Below are 23,869 nucleotides of genomic sequence, written 5' to 3' on the forward strand. Positions count from 1 at the left end.
CGCCGCCGCCGCCACCGCCGCGCCCGGGCGCCTCTAACCCGAGGCGGAGGTGGAGGACAGCTGCCGCTGTCTCTACCGCGCACCGCTCTCCCGACGCCACCCGCCCGTCGGGCCCCACACAGGGCCCGGGGGAGCCGCGCCGTCGCCGCCCCTCTTGCTGCCGCTGCGGTTGCCGCCGCTGCCACGGCCACCACCCGCTCCGGCGCCGTTCCAGAGACACCGCGCCTTCGAGGCCCGGGGCCCCAGCGGGGGAGGGGGCAGCCCGGCCGCCGCGGGCGTCTGCGGTGAGCACCGCCTCGTCGAGGCCCGGACCCTCCGCCCCGCCGTCCAGGCCTGGCGCGCGCAGCTGTCCTCAGGGCCCGGCTCCGGGGCCGACCCAGGCCTCCGCCGAGCCCACCCTAGGGAGCGGCCCGCTGGAGGGCCGCCGCCGCCTACTCGTCCGGCGGCCGGCTGTGTGCGCTACGGGCCCCCCAGGCGAGGGGCCCGAGCGCTCCTCCCACCACTGCGTCCTAAGAGGGCCGCGGCGCCCCGCCGGGCACTACAGCTCCCGGCAGGCCGCGCGCAGGAGGAACCTGGAGCTGGAGCCGCGCAGCCCACGGGTGCGCGGGCTGAGTCGAGCGCGACGACACGTAAGCGGAAGTGCGCGCTCCTCGCGGGCCCGCGTAGAGAAGCCCAGCGGCGGTTCGCGTCCGCGCACGTGCTTCCCGAAGGAGCCCGTTCTCGAGCCGGCTGTCGCGGCCGCCGGCCGGTCTCCTCTCTCTCCAAGGCCGTGGAGAGCCGGGCGCCTGGCGGTGCGGCGCGGGGCCATGGGCAAGGCCAGGTCGGCCGGGCCGCGCCAGAAGGCCCCCGGGGCCCCGGCTGTGTCGCGCGGCGGTCGTGCGAGGCCCAACCCCAACCCGTTCGAGGTGAAAGTCAACAGGCAGAAGTTCCATGTCCTGGGCAGGAAGACGCGCCACGACGTGGGGCTACCCGGGGTGTCGCGCGCGCGGGCCCTCCAGAAGGTAAGCCGGGCGCCGCCCGCCGCGGGCCCCCTGAGCCGCGCTCGGGCCTGGCCGACCGCTTCGGCGCAGCACGGACTCGGGAGCCTGACCGCCAGGATTCGGGCCACACCCTGGCTAGTCGGGAGGCCAGGGGCGAGCTCTGCGGTCCAGTTCACTCCTCCGTGAAATGGAGATCCTAGGGCTGTTGGGAGAATCGAATCCGTTCACCCAAGTCCTTAGGACAGTGCCGGCCCAGCTGGATGTTAGGGCACATAGAGCGTGCGTATGTTAGACCTGCTTCATGCTCCGCTTCCCCTGGAAAAGGCCTGTCCCTCCGAAACCCAGCACACGAGTGTCTCCCTGGGACAACGACTCCGCCTCCCTCAGGCCGAGCTGACCGTTCCTGTGCTGCCGTGGCACCTATACGGAACTGTCACCTTTCTTCTGCGAGACGCTGAGCACTGCTGGTCTAGGGACCATGGGTCTTCTGGATGGGATGGTGGATTACGTAGGCTGCTCAATAGATGTGTGAAGAATAAGTGTGTCTTTCCTTTGAAGCACATGACCTGCCCTTGTAGGGTGACGAAATACCCCCTTCTCTAGAGTCTCACAGCTTCCATCTTTCCTGTACTTAAGGTCCCAGAGTATTCTGTACTTTTCGAATTAAGTTCAAATGGCATTCAATATGCAGCTTCTGAGACATGTTAATTGGTTTGTTCAACAATATTTATTGTTACTTTGAGGAAAGTATATTAGTAGGATGGTGAAAAATTAAGGTACAGGAAGGAAAGTAAATTTCCTATGGTCACACAACTAACAAAGGCTGGGGACTTGCACTGGGTTTGAATGTCTGCGAAGCTTTTATGGTCTGCTTAGAGCATACGTTTAAACTCTGTTCTAGGTGCTGGGGAGATAAAGGTAAATTTAGCTTTGGCCCCTGCCTTCCAGGGCTCATAAGCTATATTGTCACACAGAGCGCAATTCAATTGCTCTTTACATGGCGTAGAGACAGCAGTGTGTATAGCAGACCAGACAAGCTTACAAATGACTACAGGGTTTCCTGTAATGTGGGCTCTGGAGTAGACACGTTTGTCTTCACTTCTTAAGCCTCAGTTTTCTCATTCCTGAAGTGGGGACAGTAACACATACCCTGTCCCTCATGGTGATTGTGAGGATTCAGTGCGATAGCACATCTGGTGCGTAGTGAGCGTTTTCTAAATTCTGGCTCTTCTCCAGCTTGGCGTCCTCAGACTCTCACAGTCTGGCCCCAACCTGTTGTCCTTCCTTTGTCTCTTGTAACTCAGTCCAAAAAAGGCATCTTACCCCCGTTCTCTCAGGGGCCAGCCCAGCTGCTTCTGACGCTTTCTCAAGCCAGCAGCCCAGATAAGGCAGGTGGCTCCTGCTTCCAACCTCTTGACAGGTCCACTTGCCTGCTGCACTAAAGGCCTGGGGTGAATAATGGGGGGGGGGGAAGGGTGGGCAGGTGCTGCTTCCTCTAAATCCCTAGGGCGTGGCCCAGAGTAGAAAATCAAGTATTTGAAGGAATCAGACGCAGGACCCAGTGCTGGGGACCACCTCGCAGTCAGGAGATGTGACAGCAACGTCAGAAAATTCTTCATAGAAAGAGTCACACTCAAGCGCAGGAGGGTGAGCAGGATGGTCAGAGGTGGGGACAAAGGCACACTGTCCCATGTAGTGGGGGATGGGGCACAGTGCAGGGTCGAGAGCTCAGCTCCCTTGAGGGAACACAGGCCACGTGGTTGAGATAAAGCATGGTGGGTGTCTAGGGACACATGAGGTTGGCAAGGTGGGATCTGACAGTCCCTCAGAAGTGGGCTGTCCCTTATGTCTTCTCTTCTCCAGGCGGGGGCAGCATTGTCAGGGGGTAGTGCCTGAACGTACAGCCAGGGTGGGCTCTGTGTTGAGACTGCAGGTGCCAGCCAGGCCCACCACCACTTTATAGCTGTGCCTTGGTTTCCTCTCTTCTCACAGAATTTGTAAAATAACGAGAGGTAATGTACCTGTTGATCCTTTACCACCGGACAGGTATTGTGTTAAGTCTACATATAATCTTCTCAGCCTTCTGAGGGCAGTCCTGTTTTATCCCCATTTGCACATGGGGAAACTGAGACAAGGAGCAGTTGTGTGACTTTCTTTTGGTTGGAGGTGGTTTAGCTGAGACCCAAGTGCAGACTGAAGTCACTGCCCAGCTCTATCCTGAGCCGTCCTCTTTGAGCTCCTGTGAGCCTGTTAGCAGTAGCCTGAGGTGCGTCCTACATTCCCTTTTTACAGGTGAGGCCAGTGGGGGATGGAGAGGTTAGGTGTCCCAGAGTTCTAGCTGGGAAGTGGTGGGCTCGTGGGACTCAGGGTCCACACTCTTGAGTGCATCTTCCAGGCCTCATACACGTATCCATGGACAGCCACCACAGTGCTGTGAATGTTGACCTGGAGTTACAAATAAATTTTGGCAAATAGACAAATTTGAAAATCTGGAATCCAGGGATAACCAGGATTGGCTGTATGTATATACATATGAACATGTTTGTACGACAAGCAGAGAAGACAGGCGATGCTCCTACAGCCTTTGTGTCCATAATTGGTCGTGTTGTAGAGGACATGTGGCTTCCTTTTCAGCCCTTTGTTCCATTTTCCCTGCTTCTCAGCTGGAACCCCGGTCCCCTGGCTTCCTTACCTGATGGCATTCCCTCTGAGTGCTCAGTGGCTTTGCCTTCTCTGTGGTTGCTGTGGCTTCTCCGTGACCTTTGGCATTGGGGGGGAAGTACACAGCACACCCTGGAGAGCCCCCTTGGCTCCAGACATCATTCTCTCCGCCTCCGTTGTGTGCAGCAAGCCAGTTTCCCCTCAGTAATTTTTGGACTGTAGGTTTCAGTGGCCGAAGGCATACAGTATGGCCAGTTCACCAGGAACACCCTCTGTCCCCTCTGGAGCGTTTCCCCGTTGGGGGTGCAGGTCGTCAAGCCAGCAGCTCAGAGTTGCCGGGACCAGTGTGAGATTCTTTGATGATCTGTTTTTCAGCGCACCCAGACTTTACTAAAGGAATACAAAGAAAGAGATAAGGCCAACGTATTTACTGATAAGCGCTTTGGAGAATATAACAGCGGCATGAGCCCAGAGGAGAAGATGATGAAGAGGTTTGCTCTGGAACAACAGGTATGGCAAAGAGCTGGGGCGTCCCCATGGAAGTCAGGCTCCAGGAGGAGGGCCTTACGCACCCCTTGCGTAGCTTGCCCAGAGTGCACGGCCGTGGCATATCCCGGGGTTGGCCGCACTGCTGCCGTCAGTGAGGCTAGGTGGAGGCACGCGGACTGTGGGACACTGCTGGTGGGGAAGGCTGCGTGAGGTACCAGCAACTGAGACTGGCCCATTGCTTCATTCACCTTGTGTGGGTCCTCTTTGTGCTGAATCATTGCTCAGATGACCTAGAGTAATCTTAAAGCTGCCCAGGCTACATTGTCACATTGCACGAATGATGGGGAAACAATTGGTTTTTGCTATTCAGTAGATATGGAAACTTGAGGAAGCTGATAACCTTTTCTCTTCTGTCAGCGACAACACGAAAAAAAAAACATCTACAACCTAAATGAAGATGAGGAATTAACTCATTACGGCCAGTGTTTGGCAGACGTGGAAAAGCATGATGACATTGTGGACAGCGATGACGACGCGGGAGGAGGAGGAGCACTATCTGGTACAGGCCGGGGCCAGGCCGCCGTCTGCTCAGTGCCCTTTGTGGAGCCCTAGGGAAATGGTGTTGGATAGCAGTGTCACTGGTCATTAGCCTCGCAAGAAACTCTACATGTAACAGGGTTTTTTGTTTATTTTTTTTTACTTTTACTACTTTAAGAAGGTACATTTGTATAGATAAGACAGATCTATAGACAGGCAGGTTTTTGTAGGCTGAAAGAGCAGTTCAGTAGCCCTTCATCTTATACGAACATCACCCTGTCTCATTTTACCCACAAGCTCAGAGAAACAAGGCGATTCATCCAACCTATGAGTCAGAGCTGAGGATAAACACCCCCCGCCCAGGCCTGCTGGTTCCCAAGTCAGCTCCTCTCCCGACCCACGCGCTTCGGCTGCCTCTGACAGTTCTGCCCTAATGTTTGTCCTCACAGTGTTTACACAGTTCTTCTATTCTTTACTAACTATGGAACCAATTAGGACAGTTTTGTGGGAGAATAATAATTGAGCTGCTTATTTATAGATAGTAACAAAGCAGATTAAATTTTAGCATTAACTGACCCTAAGTACAACCGAATTGAGTCTGGACTCAGCCCAAATCTGATCATCTTGGACTCTGTATAAAGGGGCGGTCATGTTTGTGTTCCTTACAGTTGGAGTACCCCATTTTCCAGCATAACATCTTCAGAGCAAGACTGCACAAAACCGAAACCGACTCGGAGCTTTGTCTTTGTAGTGTGTGGGAAGCTGAGGCATTAAAATCCGTGACTGCCTTTTGCTATTTGGGTAATCCTGCGGTGGAAGGCTTAGGAACAAGGGGGCCCGCGCCTCTGCTCCTTAGCCCCGGAGGGGACCTACAGCTACGAGGTCATGGAGGGAATGGCAGTGGTTTGATCTCCTGTGCCTCTCTCTGCACTCTGAATTGTTTCAGACTTTTCGTGCACACTTCACTACTGAGCATGTCTACCTGGGGAGTCCCAAGTCCCTGTGGCCGAAGGTGGCGGCCCAGTACCATCATGTTGGTCATGTTGGGGGGCCTGGTCTCTCCTCACCCAGTGAGCAGCCGTGACGTTGTCAGGCCAGAAGGCTGTGGTGCTCAGGTGACTAGCGGGGAGCTCCGTCCCACTGCTTCCAGTTGTTGGTCCTGGGGACTCAGCTGTTCACCTGAGATTTCTTATCATCCTTTGGTTCTACGAGCTGATCAAAACCATGTAACTACAAAAAGAAAAGCTCTTACACTTGGCAATAAAAACGAACCACTAGGAAACACACACTGTGTCCACACCACAGTATGTCCTGGATGGAGAATTCCCTCTTCAGTTCGCCTGTGAAGCAGGGGTTGCCCAGTGGCCCGCCACAGTGGGCCGTGTGAGGGCGGAGGTGGGAGCTTCCCCAGGGCCCTGCCGCCAAGCCCAGTCCGTGCCACCCTGGGCTGACACCACGGTGCTGCTCGGTTCACACTGGGAAAACAAGTGTTTATGGTACTGTAAGGTAGACTATTTGGGTTTAAAATAAATGAGTAGCTAGAAAGCTTTCTTTTTCTTATAAAAGCACACTAATGGAAGCTTTAATTTTTTTCTTTTTCCAAGAATTCTTTTCTGAATCTTGTGTAGTACTGACTTATTAGTTGGCATTTTGTACATTTTTATCTTCAGAAAATACTCGGAACAACCTTGATTTGCTACAATACTAAATGAGTCGTGTTTTCTGATGTGCTGAATTTTCCAGGAAGCCAAGGAATCCTCATTCATTAACTCAGCAAATACTGGCTTATGTGCCAGGCTGCCCTTGGGTCTTGGGAAGTAGCAGTGAACAGAGCTGTCCTGTAGTTCATGAAACACATCACTGAACTGTGCAGACGGATGAAAAGCGAAAATGGGGGGTAAAAATAAGCCGGACAGGCTGGGCCTTGCCATTAGCTAGTGATCGGCCTCCCTGAGAAGGTGGTGGCCATGTGGCCCTGAGTGCTCTTGTTGGGGAAGCAGTCAGGGGCCTGGGATGGGCCAGGACGGCCGGGGGTGAGTGAGGAATGGTGACAGGCAGCCGGAGCTACCCCGTCCGACGGCAGAGCCAACAGGATGTCCTGATGAATTAGATGTCAGGCCTGGGAGAAGAAGAGGAACCCAGGCCGAGGCCCAGGGTTTTGGCCCGAGCAGCTGGAGAGGCAGGATTGCCATTTGTTGAGGGCTGGTCCCAGCCAGCTGTGGGGTTCCAGGGGGTGTGCAGCAGGAGGAAGGCCCAGAGCCACTCTGTGCTTGGCTGGAGTGAGCAAGCTGCCTGCAGTTTTCTCGGTAAGGGTGGGAGGGGACCAGGAGCTCCTGGGCTGGGAGGAAGCTTGGTGTGATGGGAGGTGGCCTCGGGCGGTCTGGAGCCGGGTTTTAAATGCAGTGCATCTTCTTTCCTCCACGCACGCTCACCCTCGCAGGTGGGGAGCTTGATTTGATCTAGTGGCAGCGTTAAGAAGGAAGCACCAGTCAAGCAAGAGGGGAGGCCGGCGGGGAGTGTGGGGCTGCGTCTGGCTGGGCCGAAGGCCTGTGGGAAAGACGCTTAACCGTTGTTTCTGTTTGTGCTCCTGGCAGAGACTTAAGGTAAATCACTTAACATCAAAAGCCTCCATTTTTCTCATCCAAGAAATTGTTTTTTTTAAAGGTTTCTTTCCATTCCCAATTCGAAGTTTCCCACATTTTGTCCCCTTCCCCTGCCCTGGTGACTCAGGGTGACCGTTGCTGGCTCAGGCTCCTGCCAGCAGGACCTTTCGTCACCAAGTCTCTGCTTGCAGAGGAGTGAGGAACGGGGGCTGAAGAGGCCCGACCGTGGACCCTCCGTTCCAGGACTCGGGTTCCAGCTTGTTTTGTGTCTGCTGAGCCTCTGTGAGCCATGCCTGCATTTAGCAGATAGGGCCTTGCTGTTTCCAGCCGGCGTCTTTGCGTCCGGGTCTTCCTGGTATGGCTCGTCCTGGGCTTTTCTCAGGTGCCACGGCCTAGTGTGTGCCAGCTTCTGTGGGAAGGGATTTTTTTTGAATGTGGAGTCAGTTCCATATTCAAGGCTGTACTTGGAGAAATGTTTGCAGAGAACGCTGCCTGGGCCAGCGCCTGGGGTCACCCAACTGCTCTCTGCCTTTTGTCCCCAGCCGAGCTGACTGCGGCCCATTTTGGAGGTGGTGGCGGGATCCTTCACAGGAAGGCCGCTCGGCAGCAAGGCGAGGATGGGGAGGAACCCAGGTCGCACCGGGACCTCATCGCAGAGCTCATCGCAGAGTCCCGGCGAGAGAAGGCAAGTCGGACGGCGTTCTGGACGTGAGGGCTCCCTCGTCCAAGGTGCTCGAAATATTCTTGAGCTTTTTTTCCCTGTACATTTTTAGGGAAATGTAGTTAATATTTTCTGTGGATTTAATAAAAGCATTCACTTTGAATAGAAATATTTTAAATTTCATCAGGAAAATACTTTGGATGGCTTGTGGCTTTGGGATTTTTTTGGTTGATTTTAGTATTTTGCTATATATGGAATTTGTAAAACATCACTTTTTTACTAACTGAACTGCTCAGAGCACCTAGGTGATTGACAGCAGGAAATCAGTTCTGTGTGATGACATTTTGTAGCTCTGCCTGTGAGCCCCTGATTCTCATGGTCTCTCTTTTCTGTCGACGCACTGGGTGTTGACTAAGCGGTGGCCGCCTGTGGCCTGGACACTGACAGCAGGCTGCCTGGGTGGAGTCCAGCGGTAATGGCTGTGCCATGTCTGTTCTTTCCCCAGAGGGTGAGACAAGCTCAGCGAGAAGATGCCCTTGAGCTCACAGAGAAGCTAGACCAGGACTGGAAAGAGATCCAGACTCTCCTGGCCCACAGAACACACACGGCAGAGAGCAGAGACGCGCCGGAGAGGCCCAAGGTGCGCGTCGGGCGGCCGAAGCTGGAGCCGCACTCCCGTCCACGAGCGGGACGTCCACGAGGGCTTACGCCAGGCTGCTCTGCCGGCCTGTTGCCTCTGCACCAGCAGCTCCCAGTCTCCATTTCTGTTGGGACGTAAATTTTCTGCTGGACTTTTATCGAGTTGTATGTGTTACGTCAGGGTGGAAACAGACTCAAAGTTACTTCGATATCTATTCCAGAATAATTAAAGAAAATGGTTGTTTCTTGGTATGAGAAGTACTTCAGGGGGAGGCTTTCAGATGGTGTTTGAGTTTTCCTGTTGTGTGTCTGCCAAAATGCTGTGTGTTGGCTTGTTTTCCCTCTAAACAGTATTTGGCTCCTACTATGCTTTTAATCTAAATTATTAGAAACATTGCACTCATTTGAGTAGCAGCTTTCTAGGAAATCCTTGGGATTTCACCAGATCACCTTGTCGCATGGCCATCTGTACATCTTTGTCGCCCTTACCATTGTTGGCCCCTTTATCCAAGTCTCCCATTTTGTGGGCTTCAGACCTAGATGAGCAATGTTAGTTTATAAAACAGATGTATTTTGATAATATCCTACGAGCAAAAAGTCCTCTATGACCTAAACATGTTCTCAAGGCTGATTACAATCGCTTTCTCTCAAGAAGAAAAGATTTGCTCTGTGGCTCAGCTTCTCCCTAATGGTGTCCAGCCATTGCTGGAATGTACAGGAAGCTGGCTGTGCAGATCTTTCCTCTCAAATGAAAAATTTCTTCTGTCTGTCCTAGCCTGATGCCTATGATGTGATGGTTCGTGAGCTTGGCTTTGAAATGAAGGCGCAACCATCGAACAGAATGAAAACAGAAGAGGAACTGGCAGAGGAAGCGCAGGAGCGGCTCAAGAGCCTGGAGGTGGGTGACGGGGCCGGTGCTGTGGGCGAAGCTGTGGCCCCCTCGTGTGCGGCCCTGGGATCGTTCGGTGAGATGGAGGTGTGCTATTTCATCAGTGGAACCTTTTGAGGCTATTTCAAGTTTATGTTCATTTTACTATAATACCTGTTTTCTTATTATAAAAGCAAAAAGAGACAATACACATAGAAAACATGGACATTTCTTCTAATCCCCTACCTCCAAACAAGCACAGCACGGAGCTCCTCGCCTCTGCTCTCCAGAGGCTTTCTGGGCTCCATTACATTGAGACAAACGAAATGGAGAAATGCTGTCTACAGCTGGCCTTTTTGGTATGACCACACAGTGGGCCTCGTCCTGTGTCGGTGCAGATTTTTGGGTAAGAAAGCAGTTGAGCTACTTGCCTAAGCACATACAGGCCTCAGTGTAAGGGGTCCTTCTGCCTCCACAGCTGCAGAGTACTGGGTGGCAAGCAGGGCCGGTTGGCATGGTTGGACAGACAGGCCTCAGAATAACAGGTTGCCTGCCTTGTGACTAGAGAATATTTCTGCCCCAATATTTATATTTATTTGTTAAGTTGGAAAGTCTTGTGTATGATGCTTACCAGGTGTTTGCACATTGACTGGAGACTAGAAGCGGGCTGCAGGCTGCAGGCTCCTGGCAGTCACGGGCCGGGCTGCCTGCCTCTCCCGTGTCCGAGGAGCACAGCTCACAGCTCTTCTTCCCTCCTCCCAAGGCCGAAAGGCTCCGAAGAATGCTTGGAAAGGATGATGAAAACACTAAGAAACCAAAACATACGTCAGCAGATGACTTAAATGATGGCTTCATACTGGATAAAGATGACAGGCGTCTGCTTTCTTACAAAGTAAGGCGGTTACCTTCATCTTTTTTTTTTCAAGAGCACAGTTTCTGGTATTTCTTTCAGTAGACTTATCACTGATGTGATAAAAAGCACAGGTCTTTACAAAGACCCCCTTTCTGTGCTGTTCTTCCTCGGTGTCTTTGTGTCTGAGGTGAGCGCTGGGAGCAGACCGTGACCTCGGTCCCAGCATCTCCCGGGAACGGGGCTGCTTTTGTTTATAAGTGTGATTAGCAGCATAGCTCAGCACTGATACAGAAGCAGCCAACTCAAGCTTAGAGTGTGAAACACTGAATAGAACTATTGAGTTTCTAAGATTGGTGCAGTTTTTAATTCATGAACACCAGAAGGTTCCCCCTTTGAAAGTGTATCAGTCAGTTCAGGGCAGGAAACAGAAGTAGGCCATGTGTGAGCAGAAAAGGATCCGAGACACGAAACCGGGCTCACAAACCACTGGGTTGCTGGGGTGCAGTCGGATCCCCTCCAGGCGTTTAGGTCCCTCCAGGTGCAGCCCAGATCCAGGAAGCCCTGCCGCCTCGGCAGCTCCCGGCCCAGGGCCAGAGTGGGCATGACAGACACACTGCTGCTGGCGCCTGCGGTCACCCCGGGGAGAAGCTGAGCCCAGCCCAGAGTCCTGGTGGTAGGGGTGTGGGAGACAGGGCTCAGGACAGCATCCCAGGAGGTGAGCAGGGAGGCCTGGCTCCAGTGGACCATTGCAGTACGCAGGACCTGCTCCCTGCAGACGGGTGGGGTGACGCCTGGGTGCTGCACAGCGCTGCGGTCTGCCCCAGGCAGCGACGCCTCAGGCCCCGCGTGCTCCTAGGATGGAAGGATGAACACTGAGGAGGAAAGCGGTGAAGCTGGTGCCGGGGAGAGCGAGCAGGAGGAGGGCGAAGACTCGTGCAAGGAGGACCCCGAGGAGAGCCACTCGGACCTGGAGTCGGGTGTGGGCAGCGAGGAGAGTGAGAGGCCCAGGGCAGCGCATCGGCGGGTGCCTGGGGGAAGGCCAGCGAGCAGAGAAGGCCAAAACGCTTGGGGAGCCGCCAGCACCGAGCCGACTGACACATGTGCAGGTAGGCAGGCGGGTTTCCTTGCATTTCACAGAGGATAACCTCCGTGACCTGGTGGCATGTCTGCCTTGAGGGGCTGCGTAGGAATGGGGGACCAAGGATGCACCTTTATGCATGGACACGTCCCATTGTAAAGTCTTGCCTGCGGACAGTCACAGCCTCCTTCCTGCTCAGATCCAGGGGCCTCAGATGGTCACAGCCTCCTTCCTGCTTGGGGTCTGGGACCTCTGCTGTTACCCGGAACCTGGTCCACATGCTGGCCAGAACACTGGCACATGCTGCATGGCTGCAGGCTGGTCTGCAGGCCAGCAGCGGGATGAGGGACCCTCACAGTCCCACAGACATGGGCAGGTCCTCGGAGGTCAGAGCCGTGTTCAGGCCTGGGCACTCTTGTTTGGGCACGTGACAGCTCTTATAGAGAAGTCCAGGTCTGCTGACTGTTCTGAGTTGCCTGTGACTTAGGGAATTTGCAAAGGATGAACCAGCTAGTGAGGCTGGCTTCCTTGGGAGGGGCTTCCATCAGGGGCAGTCTCAGGTGGGGGCACTGAAACCATGTCACTGCCTTGACTCACCACGTGTTGGGCATTTACGTGACTTTCTGATCAAGAAGAGGCTGGAGGTTGTTTCTTCTGGGAGGCTGTTCTCGGGACCCCATCACCGGTAGCCCGTTTCAGGCAGACCTCACAGGTCACACCAGCACACACTGCACGTATTTACAGTGATTGTAATGTGAGGCAAAGTGAATTATCTCTACAACAGATCTTCCGTCATCCCTTTGGTAAAGGAAAAGAAGTAATAGGATCTCAGTTGTGTTTAGTGTTTATTCCATGTTATCAGAAGTGGCCGTGAGTCACACGTCAGACAGTAAGTGTGGAGTGTTCTGTATTCCAATAGCTCCCGAGTCCTGTGAGGAACTAAGATCTTTATTATCCGGAAAGTCAGTGGAGGAGCAGCTTTTGGTGGTGGAGAGAATTCAGAAATGCAATCATCCAAGTCTCGCAGCAGGAAACAAAGCAAAATTGGAAGTACGCTGGTGCAAGTGTGTGTGGGGTCTGGGGCGGAGTGGGTGGCCCCTTGGCTGGGCATCGGAACTGCCCAAGGCAGGCAGGATGGGCCTACAGCCACGAGGTGACTGCTGGCTGTGTGCAGAGCAGGTGGAGGACCGAGTCGTGACACACATCACCCTGAGGTCTGCAGCAGGCTTGGGGAGGTGGGACTGTGCCCCCATTTCACACATTTGAAAACTGAGGCCTGGTGATCCTGCCTCACGTGGCCACCAAGCAGCAAAGCCAGACCTCTAGGACACGGGGAACTGCCAGTGTGCCACTCTTCTTTCAGTGATTGTGTGTATTCACTGAACGAGGTGTGGTCTACGACTGAGGCGCTGCTGGCTGTTCCGTGCCCGCGCTGGGCCCGAGCTCTCCCTTTCTCTGCTCCTCCTCGCCTGCAGCAGGGTTCTTTGCCCAAGTACTGTGAGTTGCAGCCCTTGCACCCCATCTTAGCCGGGGTGTGGGGAGCGCATGTGGAATGCCTGTAAGTTTGTTAGCACTGAGCTCTGTCCCCATTCCATGTTCTTGCAGAAACTGTTTGGCTTCCTTTTGGAATATGTTGGAGATTTGGCTACAAATGATCCTCCAGACCTCAGAGTCGTTGATAAGTTGGTTGTGTAAGTAAAAATGGTGGTTATCTGGAATGTGGGGTTGAGTGGAACAATTTCTATCCTATTTAGAGGCATAAGAACACATGTTGGAGTTACAGGGTCGACCTTGTAAACAGGCCTCACCACATTCATTGATTTCAGCCATGACACCCCCTTCGCTGCTGCCATCATCTTAGAGGTAGGGCATGTTTTCAACTACAAACAAGTTCACTTGCAGACAGTTGAGCCCCTTCAGACTGTTCACAGGACAGCTGCCACATGGGGACCAGGGTGCTGACCTCCAACTCCGTTGAAAACCCCCTTATAATTTTGACTCCCCACAAACAATAGCTACCATTGACTGGAAGCCTTACTGATACTGTGAGCAGTTGGTTAACACGTTATATGCTAAGTGCATTTGTATACTGCATTCTTAGAAGAAAATCAGCTAGAAACAAGAAAGTGTTTTTTCAAATGTTCACAAATCTCCAAAAAATTTTCCAAAATTGAAAAAATTTGAGTTCAAGTGGACCTCGCAGTTCAAACATATGTCATTCAAGGTCAGCCACATTTGATGACTAATTTTCTGTTTCATTCAGTGAAATTCCAAGCTCTACTTGGGTGGGCTGAGAGCTGTTAGGAACAAGATTTCAACAGCATTTCATTTTGCTCCGGAACCCCACCCACCTCTAGTTGGTTCCACACGGCAGAGGAAGCGTGCGTGGCTGGCTGTCTCAGGGAAGCAAGTCCTTCTTGCGTGCCTGCTCCTGTCCTGTGCAGGGCTGGTTTCTGGGCCTTGCTGCCCTGGGACCTCTGAAAGCAGAGAATTGTGTGTGGGGGTTCCATCATGGTGCCACATGGGCTGTGGGGAGGCCTGAGGCAGAGTTCTGGGTTTGTTGAGAGTGTGTGGCCTACAGGCTGCCCCACGCAACACTCCCGGGGGCCAGCTTCTGCCCTGACTTCTAGGAGTGCTTACAAGGAGTTGTTGCACCCCACGTAAAGTGCCTCAGCATAGTCAGCCACCCTGGGCATGGAAAACCTGCCCCCCGTGGTCCGTTATTACAAACAGCTCCTCCTGCTACCGCTGCAGAGAATCACAACCAGATTTTTAGGGAATGGCAAAAATGGGTATAGATTATCGTTAAAAAATATTAGGCAAGTGATGTGGGTCCCCACAAAGGCCTGCCAGATATCAATAAGAAGAAAAGTGGGTTCATAGGGGCTCCCATTCTGACCTAAGTCAGCAGGTGGCTTCAAGGAAAGCGGTCAGTGTGGGGATTCGGGGTTCTCTGTTTTGTTACCTGATGTTGGTCTTCCCCGTGATGTTTCTGTTGAACAGGCAGCTATATAGTCTTTGCCAGCTGTTTCCTGAGTCTGCAAGCAGCTCCCTAAAGTTTGTTCTCCGAGATGCCATGCACGAGATGGAAGGGATGGTTGAGACCAGGGGCAGGGCGGCCTTCCCAGGGCTGGACGTGGTGAGCAGGGGCCAGTTGGATGGGCAGGGCGCCAGTCACGCTCGCAGACCCGTGCTGGGGTCTCAGCACAGAAGGGCTGATGAGTGAGCACGGGACAGCTGGCGTGGAAGGTGGGCTGGGGTCCAGATCCTCCGGGGTGGGGTAACAAACCCTGAAAGGATTAGCTACCTATTAACAGTTAACTAAAGTAGTTAATAACAACGAACTTCTGGTGGGATTCCGTATGAATAGGGCTGCATTCAGTCTTCACAGCAAAGAGATTTTAGGGCCCACGAAACAGCATATATCCCAAAGGACCCGAACCTATGGGCAGTCTGCTCTGTTTCGAGGTCTGTTCATTCACTAGAGACAATATTGGATGGCTCTGAGATTTCTAGGTTCTATAACACCTGTGTCTGTATTGTCAGCTTTTGTGACTTTGAAGAAACGGTTGCTCAGTTCATTTTCTACTCTTTCTGTTGTAATGAATCAACAGTGATTGGCAGAAATTCAAAAATAAAGGATTTATGTTAATGGTTTTAATAGACTCTCCAGAATAAGACCTGAGCCAGTGTCCGTGAGCCACTGCTGGTGACGTTAGGTCTGCGAGCCTCTACCCAACCCCCTCCGCATTTTCCTATTTAACCAGTGAGTGGGGGGCACCTAGAGCTGTAGTCAGAGAGCCAATCTCTGCCTCTTTGGAGCCTGTTTCCACTCACGTGTGTTAGAAGGGAGGCTGAGAGGCAGGGGAGGTCAGCGTGCTGCCCAGCCTCCATCTCAGCCCCTGTGTGAGCGTGGCACTGGCCTCCTTCCTGGCTGGTCAGTGGGGGTGGCGATTCAGCACTGCCAGCCCAGTAGGCCTGACAGTGGGTGTGAGTTAGGACACAAAATGTGGGTGTTGCTAATTCAGCTCACACTTGTCTTGCTGGCAGGGTGAGGAGCAGTCGGGGGGTGTCTCCCTGCCCCTGGTTTTCTGAGGAGTCTCACGTCAAGGGGTCATGTCGCTGTGTCTGTCCATCTGCCCTGGAGCTCTCTGGTTGATACTCGAGCCCCTGCCTGAGCAGAGAAGAGGAAATGGGATCCACTGGGGTGTTCTTGACATTTTCTAGTTCCCATGGGTCCAAGCGATCCAGTTCTGGTGCCCTGGAGGACCTCTTTGTGCCTCTGGACAAAGGGGAGGGGCTGGCAGCCATGCCGAGCCAGGAGCAGGGGTCCTCTCTGCTGCCATGTGCGCCAGCCTTGGGGCTGTACCTGACCCACGTGTCCCCAAAAGTAATAGTTTGCTCTCATCACCTAAGACAAAAAGGCACATTCCTGTTCTTAGATGTCCTCTTGGGAGAGTGTCGTTGAGGTAGCTTCATGTCTCGGTGACGGCAATGGTCCCCTGCTTCCGCGAGGATCCGTCCCTGGGCCTGGTCTATGAGGCTGCGCCCCCCAACACCACACTGGCCTGCACTGCTGCCTGACAGGAAGTTAGGCTTTAAGAGCTTCTAGAAATGCTTCCTTAGAGATGGGCTATTGCTCAGGACTGAGGCCTGTTGACCAGCTAGAAGGGAGTTCTGGGGCTGCAGGACCCATTTGTCACGTGACGGGCAGATGGGGCGGCAGCGCCACGAGAGCTGTGTTGAGAGGCCAGTGTCCCACTCACTGCTCCCCAGGGCAGAAGCCCCAGGACAGCATCCTGGACAGGTCTGTGGTCCCCGCTGGGCCCGCAGGATAGCACAGCCAAGTATGGAAACGCTGTTTCCAGGTCCGGGCCCCAGAGAAATGTTGCGTGTTCCAGAAGAGTCTGGCTCATGTAGCGCGTGAGGTCGGGAGTGCTGGAGCAGGGGCAGGGAGGTGGTGGGGCAGGCACCGCCCCATGGGCACCGCATGCAGGTGGCCCACCACGCCCACCGGGAGTTTCAGAGTCGGTTTTGCCATGGGCCCTTCATGAAGGCAGGTATTAAACTTCAGTTTACTTCTTTAACCTGTGTAACACCCTCTTTCCAGCTCATTTATTTGAAAATTGCCGGGATGCTGTTTCCAACATCTGATTTCTGGCACCCTGTTGTGACTCCCACACTGGTGTGTATGAGCCAGCTACTCACTAAGGTACGTCCTTGCTTCTGCATGCAGGTGGGTCAGGACCCACTCCATCCTCGGGGTGTCGTTGAGTAGAGTAAGGGTCCTGATAAGGACTGGGGGTCAGGCATAAGAAAAGTGCCCCAGCCTCTGGCACAGAGGGGCCTGTGAGCAAGTCAGGAGCTCTGGGGTCCCTCCCAGAGCACGGCTTCAACAACCCTCACTGGTTACGGCAGGTTTGTGACCCCAGACACCACCAGTCCAGTTAGCGGTGAAGACATCAAGCCTGATGTGGAGCTCTGTCCCCTTTTGGTTTAAGACAGTCCAAAGAGCCCCTTTCCCTGGATGAGGTGTATGATTGGCGCTCACCTACTGCAGTGGCTGCAGTGCGCCTCGTTCTGCTCCAAACAGAAGCGCTGCCTGGTTGAATCTTGCTGCTCGGCACCATCTGCCAGAAGCGGGGGGCATGTGCTGGCCTCATTGCTGCTGGCGGGTGACGGCTCCTGTCCCTCTCTCAGTGCCCCATCCTGTCTCTGCAAGACGTGGTGAAGGGCTTGTTCGTGGGCTGCCTGTTCCTCGACTACGTGGCCCTGTCCCAGCGGTTTGTACCTGAGCTTGTCAACTTTCTCCTTGGGATTCTTCACATGGCCTTACCACACAGGCAGAGCCGAGGTGAGTTGATTGAGGGCACTTCTTCCCTTCTAAATGTGATGCGTCCTTGTATGAGATCGGAATGTGGAAAAGCAGAAAGAAGGCAAAAACGTCCGAGGCCCTGCTGTCCAGAGCAGGGTCCTTCCTGGCCTGTGTGTGCCCATGTGCACACCCCCACTTTGGAAAAAAATCAGGGTCCTGCTTTTCCTTGCTACAGAGTAGCCATTGGCCACATGAGGTGAGAGAATGAGACCTCCCCAGATCCACACCAAAAATATATAAAATACCTATTTTCTATAGTGATCATGTGTTGAAACAATAGTTTTGTTTTTGGCTAAATAAAGTGCATCATTAAGATTTCTCTTTCTTTTTTGCTTCTTTAAATGTGGCCTCAGACACACTCTCACCGGCCTTGGTGGCTGCCGTAGGTCCCCGCGGGCAGCAGTCTTCTCTGCGGCCAGGCCGTGTTCTGCCGGAGAGAGAGAGCACGATCCGACGAGGAGGTTCCAGCGCCCCTGCCCTTCCTCGCTTAGCTCCCCTCCATCCCTGCGGGCCGCCCCTTCTAGACTCTCCCTGCCCCAGCCTGATCATAGGTCGTTTCTCAAGGACAAGCCCCAGATCTAATGCCAGCACGTCTGTACAGGGTGCCTCTCAGCTACCAGGCCAGGGCCGTTTTCTAACACTAAGGAGTGTAGCTGATGCTGTCCAGTGGTCCCTCCCGTTCAGCTCCATGTGCCTCTGGTTCCTTTGTCCTTCCTTGTGACCTCACAGAAGACGCTGCCTTGTGCAGCTACTGCTCTGGCTTCAGCGGCCCCACACCGTGAGCCCTGGTGTGCCAGGTGTGCAGTTGCACAGCCCTGCCCAGTGGGCTGTCCAAAAGTGCTCACGGTCAGACCCCAGGAGAATGCGCTGAGCCCCAGGGGTGGTTGGGGTGGCTGTCAGCCTGCTCGCCCCTTTCCCTCTGCCCAGCCACCGCCGACTGCTGGGCCTGGGCCACACCAGGCCTCTGTGCCGCCCGGACAGGCCATTCCTGCTGCCTCTGTGGCCCTTCTGGGTGATGGGTTGAGTCCCTACACCTGCCAGGTCTTAGAGGGCATTCACCCTCTGGGATAGGCTTCCCCGGCCTGGTCAGCTGGGTGCTCCCACCCACCCAACACTCGCAGCCGACCCCTCCCCTCCCGGTCCCCGCTTTGCCATGTCCCTCTGTTGTTTCTTTCTGATGTTCAGCCTCCTTCATGTATGTCTGATGGGTGGTGGTTCTTGCCTGTCTCTGCATGAGGGCAGGGGCCTGGTCTGTCCTATTCGGAGAAGGCAGATACCCCATCTCTGTTCGTGAAAAGTGAACTTTCTAAAGGCTCCCCTGTAGAGCCTGCCCTCTGAGCCCCATAATGCTCAGAAGCCATCTCTCTCCCTGTCCCGTCTGAAATTCAGGTTACACACTGGTGCACCCTTTCCGAGCACATGGGAAGAACTCGACACTGCTCGTGGTTTCTGACGACAAGGACATGGCCACTTGGCAGGGCAAGAGTCTCTCCCTCTCCTGGGCAGGTGGACTGAAAGCCCAGACCACGACGGAGGCCAACCACACCAGGTACACGCAGGGCCCGGCGGTGGGCAGCGGCAGGCTTTGTCTCACAGCCACTTGACTCCTGCCAGCAGGGAGCCAGACACACCACAGGACTGGCACCTGGTGCCTGCGGGTGTGACCGTGGCTCCTCAGTGGGCACAGGACAGGATGCACTGCAGAGCAGTGAGAGCTGACAGACACACTCAGCAGAGCAGGACAAAATCCACATGCAATGGGCTGCATCTCTGCATAGGAGAGGAGAAATTAACCAGAGGTGAAAGGCTTGTACAGGGAAAACTGTAGCAATGCAGAAAGAAATTAAAAGCGTGAATAAATGGAAACACCCTGCGCTCATGGGGTTGGGATCTCCGCCACACCCCATCCCACACGCGTTCGGGTGGCAGGAGGAGCGGAGCAGTAGGCTGGCTGAGCTTTTTGTCATGAGTCCTAGTTCTGTTCTCTCACTTTTTTGAATTATAGATTACTTGGAAATACGTATTATAAGTTTGTGTGTGTGTGTGTTCTAAAATACACCTAACAGAATATGCCACCTTAGCCATGTGTAAGCGCAGCAGCCAGGTGCGTCCAGCAATTGGCACTGCTGTGCAGCTGTCCCTGCCCGCCCCCAGGATGCGCCCATCCCGTGGATCTGACCCTGCACCGTCACAGATCTCTCCGCCTCCCTGGCCCCCAGCCCCCACCATCCGACTCCCTGTCTCTGGATTGGACCCCTCCATGGGCCTCATATAAGGGGAATTGTACAGTGTCTTTGTGACTAGCTTAATTCACTAAACATCATACCCTACAGCTGTACTGGTGGTGTAACATGACTCTGAATTTCCATCCTTTCCCCAGCTGCATAATATTCCATGTATGTATAGACGACCCTGTGCCCATCCACTCGTCCGCCAATGGACAGTGGGCTGCTTCCACATCTCAGCTATGGTGACTCATGTGGCTCTGGACGTACGTGCACAAGTCTGTCTGAGACCCTGCTTTCAATTCTTTGGGATGCACACCCAGCTGTGGGGCTGCTGGATCGCATGGCAGTTCTGTGGAGTTTTCTGAGGACCCTTGGCTCAGTCTCTGCAGTGGCTCTACTGTTTTTATGTTCCCACTGAGCTGTGCCCAGGTTCCAGATTCTCTAACCCCTTTTCCTGCTTTTTTCGGTACTAGCGATCCTCACGGGTGTGAGTCAGGTGAGCTCTCCCGGGGCCCCGATAGGCATTTCCCTGGTGGTGGTCAACACCATGGTGCTGCTGCTTGCACACATTCTTGAGAGAAGTGTCTGTTCACATCTTGATGGCCATTTTTCTCCATGAAAAACTTCCCCAAAATACATGTATTATTTTCAAAATATGTTTGATTTTGCAAATAGTAATATAAAATGGAGCTGTTCTTTTCCAGCTGTTAATCGCACTTTCTGCAGTTCGCCTTCCTGTTAAGGAGGTGGTGGCAGTCGCTGTAAGGCGAGCACTGAGCTGTCACTGCACCGACACGGCCCTGAGCAGACAGTCACCTCTGTCTGTTGCGGCCCACGTTGGGTTTTTCAGTTATGTGTTGGAGATTTTAATTTTTGCCAAGACTACTGACGCTGGCGACTGAAGTAGAGTGAGCTGCCCTCTGCTTCACCTCGTGCCCTGAGGCTGGGTCTTGGTCGCCCCTTGCAGACTGTCCTGCCTGGCCGTGTGTCTGGCTCTGGTGAAGCGCTGTGTGCTCCTGTATGGCCCTCTGCCGTCCTTCCACGACATCATGAAGCCCCTCAAAGCCCTCCTGATGGAGCACCTGGCCGAATGCCATCACCCCCCGGAGCTCCAGGTGAGGCTTCCTGGCCACAGGGGTCTTCTGCCCTGGCTGGGCTGTTTCTGTGAGTGGAGAGCAGGTTGGTGGGTGTTTTTGTCATTGAGGTTGCTGCCCAAGAAGTTCAGGACACCATCTTTGGAAAATACAAACACACATGGGAAAATGAGAACAGTGGGGAAATAGATGGGAAAGACCTGTGTACTGCTAGGTGGTCTGGATCTGGGATTTTATCCAGGAGCCATGTGCCCCCTTCAGCCTTCGCACTGCCCACCAAGGCTTAGACATCAGCTGGGGGGAGCCCTGTTCAAGGCAGCAGAAAGCCACAAAGGATGCCTCGTTCTGACCTGGAAGCCCCACGGACGTCAGCTCGCTCTCATCTCGCCCTGAGGCCCACTCCCACCGCCCCGCGCGCTCCCAGCCCCCATCTTGGCACCTGGTCACCCCAAAGTCCCGCACCAGTCCTGGGATTGTTAGGGGCCATCCTGCATTCTCAGCAGGTCCCGTCAGAGCCGAAGGCTATTAGGACCACAAAGCCAGGGCAGTCTGAACCGCAGCGGTCTGACATGTCTGACCTCATTCGGGGGCCTTCACACTAGCCCTTCCCCCTGCCTGAAGCAGTCTGTACAGCCACGTAGCTCGTCTCCTGGCTTCCCGCCTGCGAAGAAGTGGAATCCCCCACGTGGGACTTTCCAGGCATGTTGCACCGTCACATCTCTGCCCCACAAGGACGTGGGCTGCATGAGCACAGCCCCTCTGCTGTCACCCCAATGTGTCCCTGGGGCCAGGGCAGACTGGCCATGGTCCACACCAGGTCATGTTACTTGCTTCAGAAAGGTGGTGAGGCTCAGGTGTCAGCCCCTGCCTCTAACCTGAAGCTTACTGGGCTGGCTCTCTGGTCCTGTGGGATTCGGCTGGCCAAGAGGCCACAATGGGGTTCACGGACTCAGTGGGCTGAGCTGGTCATGCCTGCGTGTAGTCCCGTGGACAGGGAGCAAGGGCTGGCTTTGCCCGCAGTGCAGGAAGCCTAGTCCTGGAGCACACCTGTACTAGGGAAAGAAATAGAACCAGCTTCTGGAAGTTCCTCAGAAGATCCAGCCAACTCTAGTGGAAGCCAAGGCCATGATGGAGGTGGCTGACCGCCTGGTTCTATTGCAATGAAAGGAAGGAGCCACAGAGCCCAGTAGAAACTTGGTCCTGCTGAGCGCCCCACTGCGTGGTTCCACTGGCTGCCCATGCACCCTGCCCTCCCCATGCAAGGGAAGGCTCTCCCGCGTGTGGCCATAAAGGGTGGGTCACTGATGCCCATTGGGACAGTTGTCTCTGGGAAAGAGGATTCCATTCTGTTTGCTAGAATCTAGAAGCACAATCTGCCCTATGTCCAAGTTCCTAAACAATATCCTTTAGGTGGCCTTGGGTCTCCAGTCCTGCCAAGCCCGGCACTGTGAGGTGGGCAGGAGCTGCCTCAGTTCCCCTCCCCCATTATCACAGCCCGGCCACGTCTGTGAGCCCAGCTTCACACCTGCACCCCATTAGTTAGCACATGAAGCCATGGGTCCAGAGAGGGGAGTGACCACGGAGGGTTTGGGGGAGGTGGGGTCCCACTGCCATGCTCCATCCCCCTTCCTCCCAGAGGCCTGTTGGGGCAGCTCGTGAAGCCACAGGGTGGCAGGACTGTGCATCAGCTTTGCTCATGTATTCCAGGAGATGAATCAAAGCATAGTGACAGCAATGGAGGCCCAGAGGAAGCACTATCAGCCGCTGGTCTGTGAGAAGAGCAAGCCTGTGCCACTGAAGCTGTTCACCCCCCGGCTGGTCAAAGTGTGAGTAGCAGCAGCTCCCCCAAAAGCACCCCCATTCTGGAGGAGCCCCCTCTTCTGGGGCGAGGACAGATGAGGGGTGGCCAGCCGTGATGCAAGGGCTGGCAGAACCCGGGAGAAGCCACGCAGGAGCAGGCTGTGCTGGGCTGGGCCTGTGAGACTCGGGCCCCCTTAACGTTGGCCTTCCACCATTAGCCTCGAGTTTGGAAGAAAACAGGGCAGCAGCAGAGAAGAACAGGAGAGGAAAAGACTGATCCACAAGCACAAGCGGGAATTCAAAGGGGCTGTCCGGGAGATCCGCAAGGACAACCAGTTCCTGGCCCGGATGCAGCTCTCCGAGCTCATGGAGCGGTGAGAGGGCCGCAGGCTGCCCTGGGGACCAGCCTTCACACCGCTCTCCTCAGCGGCCTGGGCATGGCGGCGGGCGGGGTTCCTGTGTGCCCCGCGACCGGGCTCCCCGTGCCTCCCGCCGCTCCTCCGTCGGCTGTCCTGGTCTCGGGTTGCAGGCTCATGTGGCTCTGAACTGCTCCCGGGTCTCGTATGGAGAAGGTAAGATGGCCTCCAAAAACAGATGCAAAGATGGTTTTGTTTTCTTCAAAGGGATGCGGAAAGAAAGCGAAAAGTGAAGCAGCTTTTTAACAGCCTGGCTACGCAGGAGGGTGAATGGAAAGCTCTGAAGAGGAAAAAGTTCAAAAAATAAAGTATGTTTTTAAGTTAGGCAAGGATTGTACATGGGAAGTAATAAGAGGCTGCAATGTCACGTGCTTCTGCTCTTCTGTACTTCAGCTCCTGTTAGGACATCGACGAGGCGCACTTTTGGAACTAGGAGCATTTCTCTACAAGAGCTGCTTGTGACGAACTGTAAACAACCTTCACTTCATCATTTCCAGACAAACCTCAGTTCATCACAAGGTTTGGGACTGGGTTTGTGGCCAGCGCTGTTTTTGGCCAACCGAGAATAATACCTTCATGTGTAGAATTCAGTGTTCCCTAATGCTGCATAAATTGTTTTCAATTACAAGTGAAACGAGTTTGGAAGCAGTTAAGAAATCCCTATGCCCCAGGGCCCCAGCAGTCCTAATGGGCACTGTCCTAATTCCATCTGTCCGGTGCTTTGGGGTGCCAGGCCACTGCGGAAGATGGGAGGGGGTGGGCAGGGCCAGGGCTGTGCGCCCCAGGAAGCAGTCTCAGTGCTGGTTAAGGTTGGACGCCTGTAAGTAAACAGTGCGGACATTTCATTGTGCTAACCTGGAGCGTCTTAAGGATAAAGGCCAAAGGCAGGTCAGCATGCCCTTGCCAGACTCCCAAGGGCAGTGGGCTGTGAGCAACGAATAAGCCCGCCGTGGTGGCCCCCTCGAACTTTACAGACTGCAGGGGTCTGCAACCTTGCACAGAGCCCACCCCCTGAACGTGCCACTGCCTCCCCGCAGGGTGTGCCAAGGGGCGATAGTCCCCCAGTCTCCCGGTCTTCACTCCCCAG

General features: G+C 54.4%; 1 protein-coding gene across 2 annotated transcripts; it reads left to right on the forward strand.

The window, feature by feature from the left end:
* Positions 1–624: 624 nt before the first annotated feature.
* Positions 625–23,427, forward strand: NOP14 (NOP14 nucleolar protein). 2 transcript variants are annotated; one of them, XM_036921249.2, is made up of 19 exons: positions 632–1,001; positions 4,017–4,151; positions 4,548–4,689; positions 7,813–7,955; positions 8,437–8,571; positions 9,346–9,468; positions 10,202–10,330; positions 11,148–11,397; positions 12,289–12,419; positions 12,975–13,060; positions 14,373–14,508; positions 16,480–16,581; positions 17,070–17,223; positions 18,634–18,793; positions 20,440–20,587; positions 22,274–22,392; positions 22,585–22,740; positions 22,990–23,090; positions 23,176–23,427. In XM_036921249.2, the coding sequence occupies exons 1-18, from the start codon at positions 807–809 to the stop codon at positions 23,087–23,089; spliced, it is 2,544 nt and encodes an 847-aa protein (XP_036777144.2). In that variant the 5' UTR covers positions 632–806; the 3' UTR covers position 23,090; positions 23,176–23,427. The 2 variants fall into 2 exon arrangements, with proteins under 2 accessions (XP_057357997.1, XP_036777144.2); XM_057502014.1 differs by lacking the exons at positions 18,634–18,793; positions 20,440–20,587; positions 22,274–22,392; ... (1 more) ...; positions 22,990–23,090; positions 23,176–23,427 and adding an exon at positions 17,598–17,980 and having other exon boundaries at positions 625–1,001.
* Positions 23,428–23,869: the final 442 nt, after the last annotated feature.

Source organism: Manis pentadactyla, chromosome 5 (assembly GCF_030020395.1).
Source record: "Manis pentadactyla isolate mManPen7 chromosome 5, mManPen7.hap1, whole genome shotgun sequence".
NCBI lineage: Eukaryota > Metazoa > Chordata > Mammalia > Pholidota > Manidae > Manis > Manis pentadactyla.

Excerpts from the sequence above, each read along its gene's own strand:
- NOP14 (XM_036921249.2), top strand. The coding sequence starts at position 807 with ATGGGCAAGGCCAGGTCGGCCGGGCCGCGCCAGAAGGCCCCCGGGGCC. Across the intron at positions 4,690-7,812 it reads AGGAGGAGGAGCACTATCTG|CCGAGCTGACTGCGGCCCAT; the intron begins GTACAGGCCGGG and ends TTTTGTCCCCAG. Across the intron at positions 22,741-22,989 it reads CTCTCCGAGCTCATGGAGCG|GGATGCGGAAAGAAAGCGAA; the intron begins GTGAGAGGGCCG and ends TTTTCTTCAAAG.